Source organism: Nicotiana tomentosiformis, chromosome 2, assembly GCF_000390325.3.
Source record: "Nicotiana tomentosiformis chromosome 2, ASM39032v3, whole genome shotgun sequence".
NCBI classification, from domain to species: Eukaryota; Viridiplantae; Streptophyta; class Magnoliopsida; order Solanales; family Solanaceae; genus Nicotiana; species Nicotiana tomentosiformis.
In genome coordinates, this window is record NC_090813.1 from 98,803,071 (window position 1) to 98,812,784 (window position 9,714).

Sequence of the window (9,714 nt, forward strand, 5' to 3'; positions counted from 1 at the left end):
GTGAAGGTCATAGGGTAAACGAGTTAAAAAAAAGTTTCGTCGAAGTTTGACAATTTGGGATAAAATACGGTCTAAGCTATAATACCCGATATTTATGAACTTGTGCCATATAAGGTACCACATGACCATGATAGTATGATGTATAAAGTAGTATTTTAAGTAATTTGAGATAATTCTTATTTATGTGGGTAATTGGTTAATTATTGGATTAATAGGGATTAATAAGTTGATTAAGGAAAATGGGTAAAAATTTGAATAAGTTTAAGTGCATTAACGTGGCACCATGGGCTATTCAACCAAATGACTCATTAGTCTTTATAAATTGGTGGCATGTTAGGAGAAGTTTTGGATAAAATAATCCCCACATGTGGGGCCCACACCCACTAATATACAAAGCTTCTCTAAACTACAAACATTGAGATGCCTACTACAAAGTAACGTATGGGATTTATCAAAGAAGGAATTCATATGAATCCTTTACAAGGCTTAGATGGCAACGTAATTTTCTTCAGTAAACTTATACAAAAGTATGTCCAAGACAAGCAATTTAAAGCCATGAAATTCATACAAGATTAGACGATAACAACGTGATTTGCTATAACAAAATTTCATACAAAGTTATACTACGAAATAGCAAGAGGATTTGCAATTCTAAGGGAGCCTGGTATAATCTTTCTCAAGAGAATCGATTCAGGTATGTTAAGGCTATCCCTTCTTTCCTTTTGGCATGATCCAAGTAACGATACGTAAACATAATATTATTCCATAAATGGTTCTACTCTTAGCTGTTAAGGATTTCTATGTTATTCATTCATGTAAAGTGATATTCAAGCATGTCTAAGTATGTTCCTAAGTTTCTATTGAGGTATTTGATAAAGATGTTAATTTTTATAATATTGTGATAAATGCATCTTTATTTACCACCGTGCTACGGCCGGTCGGGCAGTTATCACCGGTTGGGCAGTTATGTATTATTATTTACCACCGGTTGGGCAGTTATGCATTTACCATCGTGCTACGTCCGGTTGGGCAGTTACACACTTACCACCAAGCTACGGCCGGTCGGACAGTCATGCATTTACCACCGCGCTACGGTCGGTCGGGTACTACTGATTAGTTGGGCAGTTATGTATAATTATTTACCACCGGTTGGGCAGTTATGCATTTACCACCGTGTTATGGCCGGTTGGGCAGTTACACATTTACCACCAAGCTACGGCCGGTCGGGCAGTCATGTATTTACCATCACGCTACGGCTGGTCGGGCAGTTACCACTGATTAGTTGGAGAGTTATGTATCATTATTTACCACCGATTGGGCAGTTATACATTTATCACTGTGCTACAGCCGGTTGGGCAGTTACACATTTACCATCGAGTTACGGCCGGTCGGGCAGTCATGCATTTACCACCGTGCTACGGTCGGTCGGGCAGTTACCTCTAATTAGTTAGGCAGTCGTGCATCATAAGATATGGACAATAGTCTCAAAGAGAAGAATTATATATATCTAAGTATATTAAGTATGCACATACGGTGGCACTTCAGAGATTCAGGTATAGATAATCAGTTAGACGAGCCCTCATAGTAGACGAGGTTAGCATTCAGCGAAGGATCGGTAAGACTCCACTTCATTCGGAGTGCAGCTGAGTCTATAAGTCATCATGTCAGAGGTTTGCTACAGATTTATGGGTAGGCCGGTACCCTGTCCCATTTGATATCAAATAATCTTAGAGGCTTTGTAGACATAGGTTCATTTTGTATAGTATGTCAGAGGCCTTGACGGCCCATATGTATTCATATTTTAAGAAAGATAGTTCATTGTTACAGTGTTTTCCCACTTACAGTTGTACATTATGAGTGGTGGTCATGTAGACCCATGATACTTACAAAAGGAATGAGTTCAGTTAACTCGACCTATGTATGTTCTAGTTTTGGTCGAACGATCATGAGTTACAGAGTTGTTCGCTCTGGCCAACACGGCACCGGGTGCCAGCCACGCCTCCCCAGGTTTGGGGCGTGACAAAGTGGTATCAGATCCAGGTTGTGTCCTAAAGAGTCTACAAAGTCGTGCCTAGTAGAGTCTCAGTTATGGGTGTGTTGTATGCCACATTTATAACTGAGAGGTTATAGGGCATTTAGGAAATGTTACCCATCTTTTGTTTCCAGATCGTGCCATATATCGAAGTCGTAAGAAGTTAGTATGAAGCTTCCACCGAATTTTGTATGCACTAGAGGTTCAGGTATCACAGTAGAGCTTTAAGGTGTAATTTTGACCTATATGGAAGGGAGGTTATGAAAGAACAGAAGATACGATGCGAGATTGAAAAGTAAGTAAGGTAAAGGTGAAGAAGATATGAGATACTCAAGTACAAAAGGTTGTGAATAGCCGAGACTTAAGATATAGTTTGGGTTTTAGTTTAGTTTACAAAGGATACCTTAGCAAAAATTTTATAAATCTCTAAGAGTTAACATTCGAGGATGAATATTTCTAAAGGGGGAAGAATGTTACATCCCGTAATTTTGTACGTTAGATTTGTCGTAAGATAATTGACATAGGTTTAAGAATAAGACTATTTTTGAGGTTATAATTATTTATGCTATTTATAACAAGTGATAAGTATGTGTTGTGAAGGTCATAGGGTAAACGAGTTAAAAAAAAGTTTCGTCGAAGTTTGACAATTTGGGATAAAATACGGTCTAAGCTATAATACTCGATATTGATGAACTTGTGCAATACAAGGTACCACATGACCATGATAGTATGATGTATAAAGTAGTATTTTAAGTAATTTGAGATAATTCTTATTTATGTGGGTAATCGGTTAATTATTGGATTAGTGGGGATTAATAAGTTAATTAAGGAAAATGGGTGAAAATTTGGATAATTTTAAGTGCATTAACCTAGCAACATGGGCTATTCAACCAAATGACTCATTAGTCTTTATAAAATGGTGGCATGTTAGGAGAATTTTTGGATAAAATAATCCCCACAAGTGGGGTCCACACCCACTAATATACAAAGATTCTCTAAACTACAAACATTGAGATGCCTACTACAAAGTAACGTATGGGATTTATCAAAGAAGGAATTCATATGAATCATTTACAAGGCTTAGATGGCAACGTGATTTTCTTCAGCAAACTTATACAAAAGTATGTCCAAGACAAGCAATAAGAAGCCACGAAATTCATACAAGATTAGACGATAGCAACGTGATTTGCTACAACAAAATTTCATACCAAGTTCTACTATACAATAGCAACGGGATTTACAATTCTAAGGGAGCCCGGTATAATCTTTCTCAAGAGAATCGGTTCAGGTATGTTAAGGCTATCCCTTCTTTCCTTTTGGCATGATCCAAGTAATGATACGTAAACGTAATATTATTCCATAAATGATTCTACTCTTAGCAGTTAAGGATGTCTATGTTATTCATTCATGTAAAGTGATATTCAAGCATGTCTAAGTACCTTCCTAAGTTTCTATTGAGGTATTTAATAAAGATGTTAATGTTTATAATATAGTGATACATGCATCTTCATTTACCACCGTGTTACGGCCAGTCGGGCAGTTATCACCGGTTGGGCAGTTATGTAGCATTATTTTACCACCAGTTGGACAGTTATGCATTTACCACCGTGCTACGGCCGGTTGGGCAGTTACACATTTACCACCGAGCTACGGCCGGTCGGGCAGTCATGCATTTACCACCGCGCTACGGTCGGTCGGGTACCAATGATTAGTTGGGCAGTTATGTATAATTATTTACCACCGATTGGGCAGTTATGCATTTATCACGGTGTTATGGCCGGTTGGGCAGTTACACATTTACCACCGAGCTACGGCCGGTCGGGCAGTCATGCATTTACCATCGCGCTACGGCTGGTCGGGCAGTTACCACTGATTAGTTGGAGAGTTATGTATCATTATTTACCACCGATTGGGTAGTTATACATTTATCACTGTGCTACAGCCGGTTGGGCAGTTACACATTTACCACCGAGTTACGGCCGGTCGGGCAGTCATGCATTTACCACCGTGCTACGGCCGGTCGGGCAGTTACCTCTAATTAGTTAGGCAGTCGTGCATCATAAGATATGGACAATAGTCTCAAAGAGAAGAATTATATATATCTAAGTATATTAAGTATGCATATACGGTGGCACTTCAGAGATTCAGGTATAGATAATCAGTTGGACGTGCCCTCATAGTAGACGAGGTTAGCATTCAGCGAAGGATCGGTAAGACTCCACTTCATTCGGAGTGCAGCTGATTCTATAAGTCATCGTGTCAGAGTTTTGCTACAGATTTATGGGTAGGCCGGTACCCTGTCCCATTTGATATCAAATAATCTTAGAGGCTTTGTAGACATAGGTTCATTTTGTATAGTATGTCAGAGGCCTTGACGGCCCATATGTATTCATGTTTTAAGAAAGATAGTTCATTGTTACGGTATTTTCCCACTTACAGTTGTACATTATGAGTGGTGGTCATGTAGGCCCATGATAGTTACAAAAGGAATGAGTTCAGTTAACTCGACCTATGTATGTTCTAGTTTTGGTCGAACGATCATGAGTTACAGAGTGGTTTGCTCGGGCCAGCGCGGCACCAAGTGCCAGCCACGCCTCCCCAGGTTTGGGGCATGACAAAAAAGCGCCTAAAATCAGGGCAATCCAGTTGTACACGCATGTATTCGCGTTGTTGTATTCATGAATACAGCAGTAAAAAGCGCCTAAAATTAGGGCAGTCCAGCTGTATGCGCATGTATTCACATGTATTCGCGCCATGTATTCATGAATATAGTAACGACAATCACCTTAAAATAGGTATGTCCAGTTGTCTAAGAGAGAGGAAAAACATAAATAGCGTATTTCATGCCTTATTTCATGCCCCAATGGTGGTATATACCATAAATATTTATTTTACAATAAAATATAAAGGATAGCTATAGAAAATAATATTTTAAAATTATTTTAATTTATAATAAATAAGGTGTATACCTTTGCTATATGAGGTAAAAGAAAAATTTACAAAATAGATAGACGAGAGGTATTTTTAGACCAAAGCAAATAGGTTATGGGCAATTTTGGCCCTTTCCCGAAAAATCTATTCATTTTTCTTTTCTTTCTTAAAGATCAGATTTTATAATCACCTATACTAACTGATTAAATAATTGCTTTTCACTACGTCTCTCAAAATGAGGTGAGAATGCATATGATTAACCATATTGATCAAGTACTTGAAGTCAATGTACTTATATAAAACACACACACGCACATATATATATATATATATATATATATATATATATATATATATATAGCGTAAACAATATGTTTTTATCTTCCATGTCGTCCAATGTGGGTCTCTTTCCTTGAAATCGACTGAGCACACATTAATTATTAAAGTAAAAAAAAAAAAGGGAACAATTATGATGCAATTGCAAAAGTGTTACTTTCGTTGATGAAGTTGAAAAAAGGCTAAGCAAGACAATTTTTAAATTTAAAAAACAAAACAAAAAAGGAGATTCCAATTTGGATAAATAGAATGACATATTAAGTCACACTGCAATTTCAACGAAGATTCTAATATATATAAATACTAAATAGAATGCCATATTAAGTAGCACTGCATTCATATTCTTTCTAATTTGTAAAACAATTACTATATAGGTTAATGAGATGATCAATAAAAGTTGGAAATGAGTGTGTGAAGCATTGAATGATATTCCTATTTGTCTGTTTTGGTAATAAATTTTCATTGCTGTAAAAGATTACAAAGGCAATCAGCAGAGAAACATATAAGGAAAAACTTTAAAAAAATATATTTTCTTTAATGCATTTTCCATAACAGTAAACCGAAGGCAATATAAAAAAGAAAAGCATTGTTGTTTGGGTGTTCAACCTCTGTTGTGGTTACAAACTAATCAGAGAACTGATTCTCTTATATGAAGAATCACCTTTCTAGCTCTCATCACACAACAATATGGTACTCCATTTCCTTTACTTACTTTTACATGATTTTATATCACAGTTTAATTCCTTCATAACATGTAAAATAACTTATAGTATCTGTTAGTATAATATATTTATTTTTTGTAACGTTTAAATGAGTATACGTAGTTGGTTGAATTTTCTTAAAAGAATATAGCTAGAAAACAAATTTTGGTATATCGCATGTGCAAATATCAATTGCAAGAGATGCAAACTAGTAGGAAAATCCTCAGTGTCCTCTCTGGAATTTAATTAGTGTGAATTAATTAGCATATGTTTGTCGACAAAGTTTTGATACATATTTGTGCATTGATTGAGCGCTCGGATTGCTACTGTATATTCACTTATGAAAAAAAATTAAAGGGGCTATAATCAAATGACAGGCTGATGAAAGATCTGCAGAACAGAAGAAAATAGACGAGTGGCTTCCCATTACTTCTTCTAGGAACGCAAAATGGTGGTATTCAACATTTCACAATGTTACCTCTATGGTTGGAGCTGGTGTTCTCAGTCTCCCTTATGCTATGTCAGAGCTCGGGTGGTACGTACTCTTTTTTATTTTTTATTTTTAGAAACAGCCAGAGACAAATTCAAGATTTAAAATTGATTTATTCGAAATTTCATATCTTAGTGATTATTATACCTATATCGTTACAGCCTTGGCTTCAAATGAACCCATTGTTAACATGTTAGTATGCTACATTCACCCTTGTTAACAGCCTTGATGTATTCAAAATTTCACCTTTTTTAAGATTTTAATGATTATTATACGGTCGTGGGTTCAATTGAACCCATTATTAATATGCCCCCCTTTAACAACCTGATCAAGATGTTATTACTAGATGAGATTAGCCTTAGAAGTAACCACCAGATGGTAATTAAATTGTTTGAACGTAGTACTAGTTTTCAATTCTATGTTATTGATAGTGTGTCAATTTAATTTAACTGATAATTGCATGTTATTGCTCTATGTTTAGATGGCCTAAACGTTCTTTACCTTGTCAGTGCACAAAACATAAACTCAATTATATAGCTCGCTAATTAGTGCAGAGTTTTTGTTCACAAGTATTACTTAATGAGTTTGGGTGCAATTTCAGGGGACCTGGTGTAACAGTACTGGTGTTATCTTGGATTATCACTTTATACACACTATGGCAAATGGTTGAAATGCACGAAATGGTTCCAGGGAAACGTTTCGATAGATATCATGAATTGGGGCAGCATGCTTTTGGAGAAAAGCTCGGGTTATGGATCGTAGTGCCTCAGCAAGTAATCGTTGAAGTTGGCGTCGACATTGTTTATATGGTGACTGGAGGAAAATCTCTCAAGAAAATCCATGATTTATTGTGCAAAGACAATTGCACAAATATGAAACTTAGCCACTTTATCATGATCTTTGCCTCTGTCCATTTTTGTCTCGTCCATCTTCCCAACTTCAATTCAATATCTAGCATTTCTTTGGCAGCAGCTGTTATGTCTTTAAGGTATATATACAAAACTATTAGTATCTGTGGCTTACTGTTTATTTCAAGGTTGTTCTCCTAACTTTTATTGTGTACGTGACAATGAAGTTACTCCACCATTGCTTGGGGGGCTTCAATTAAGAAAGGCGTGCAACCGGATGTGGACTATGGATACAATGCTAAAACCAATATGGGAGCTGTTTTCAACTTTTTCAGCGCGTTAGGAGATGTGGCTTTTGCTTATGCCGGTCACAATGTGGTGTTGGAAATTCAAGCTACGATCCCTTCAACGTCTGAGAAGCCTTCCAAAGGACCAATGTGGAGGGGCGTTGTTGTTGCTTACATTGTTGTCGCTGTGTGTTATTTTCCAGTTGCACTTATTGGATATTGGGTGTTTGGGAATTCTGTGCAAGATAACATTCTCATCTCTTTGGAAAAACCTACTTGGCTCATTGTTATGGCTAACTTTTTCGTTGTTGTCCATGTTATTGGGAGCTACCAGGTACTGAAAAATAACCAGTCTTATTAAGTTAGTACTATAATTTAGATCCTAAGATTTACTAACGCAAACATTGTTGATGTTGTGATGTTGTAGATCTATGCAATGCCAGTGTTTGACATGATTGAGACTGTGCTTGTTAAGAAACTTAAGTTCAAGCCAACTTGGTACTTGCGATTTATTACCAGAAACCTTTACGTTGGTAAGATATTAAAGCTTGTTTTCATCTTTAGTGTTGCTTTTAGTTCAAGAATTGTATGATTTTCTTCGGTTCAATTGCAGCTTTCACAATGTTCGTTGGAATCGCGATCCCTTTCTTTGGTGGGCTTCTTGGATTCTTTGGAGGATTTGCATTTGCCCCAACAACATATTTTGTAAGAGATTTTTGACAATTTTCTCTTAATTTTCTGGTTTTAGACTTTGTAGTGCAAATTTTTGACTATGTTTCCTTCTTCAGCTTCCCTGCATAATGTGGCTTGCAATCTATAAACCAAAGAGATTCAGTCTATCTTGGATTATTAACTGGGTATGTTACAAATTAGTCTATTATTCGCATTTTAAAGTTTTCTGATTCTGCCTTTTATATATACAATGACAACTAAAATGATACTATTAATGACAGATTTGCATAATACTGGGACTTCTGTTGATGGTTATAGCACCAATCGGCGCCTTAAGATCGATCATCTTATCAGCCAAGTCCCTCAAATTTTTCTCTTAGACAATTAATTAAGGAAAAATCTTTTCTGATTAAGTTTCTTAAACTGCTGAAGTGTGTTTTATTATAGAGGACTTTCTAGTAAGGTTGTTTTGGTTGAGCACTTTTTACAATATAGACTTCTGCAGATTTTCATATGATAAATTATTATGATTAAATATGAATATGAGATATTTATGAGCAACATTAGCTCGCAGTTTACATTCCTTTTGATTTTGTGAATTTTGCACTTGAAACGTACCAATTGTTTCCTGTTCACTAATAATACATACAAAAGCAATTATAAAAAACTCTTTCATCTGTCATGTTTAATACCTCTTCTGGCAAGACAAAAGAAAGTTGTTCAGCCTGCAGTTTCTCGCTATCTCATATTGTATTTAGCATTAGACAAACAATCTAAAATATCTCTTGTACATATAATTATAAATTCTTGTTCCTCCATCATGCGTATTAGGTTCATCTGAATTCAATACTCTTGATACAGAGCATAAATTTATACGTAAAAATCTACTAAATTTATAATAAATAGAAGATATAAATTCATAATTTTAAAAATATAGTGAGTTAATGTTAAGAACTTAAAAATTGGAATTCATAGAGCTTAAAGAGATTTAATTATGGTACAATATATAGAATCAGATATTAAGTAGCACTACAATTTCAAATTTTCCTCATTTGGAATATAGCAATTACTATAATTTAATGAGAGAGTGTCTCTGTGATTAATACATTGCTATAAAAGACAACAAAAATTACTAAAAAGTAAAAATGAGAAAAAGTCAAAGTAGCAGAGTAATATAAATATGGCGAAAATTTTGTATCTAGCTCCTCTCTATTTACATTCTTTTAATATATTCTTTTTGGATGTGCCAAGCTTCTATTTGTTCATTTAAATTTAAAAGGTTCAGGATAAGTTAACCTAACATTCTAATAATGGGGAAATAATATCTCATTTCCTCAAAAGTTTGCCAGACATTAGCACCTCCCTTTTTTTCATCATTTATTTTACTTTTGGACTTATCCAATTCAATTGAATTTCT

General features: G+C 35.5%; 1 protein-coding gene across 1 annotated transcript; it reads left to right on the plus strand.

Annotated features, from left to right (window-relative positions):
* The first annotated feature begins 5,916 nt into the window (after nucleotides 1–5,916).
* On the plus strand, nucleotides 5,917–8,817 carry LOC104097038 (lysine histidine transporter 1-like). The gene is made up of 8 exons (XM_009603543.3): nucleotides 5,917–5,989; nucleotides 6,378–6,535; nucleotides 7,092–7,478; nucleotides 7,566–7,959; nucleotides 8,053–8,158; nucleotides 8,239–8,330; nucleotides 8,414–8,482; nucleotides 8,579–8,817. Exons 1-8 carry the CDS (start codon nucleotides 5,987–5,989, stop codon nucleotides 8,675–8,677), a joined length of 1,308 nt encoding a protein of 435 aa, XP_009601838.1. The 5' UTR covers nucleotides 5,917–5,986; the 3' UTR covers nucleotides 8,678–8,817.
* The last annotated feature ends 897 nt before the right edge of the window (nucleotides 8,818–9,714 follow it).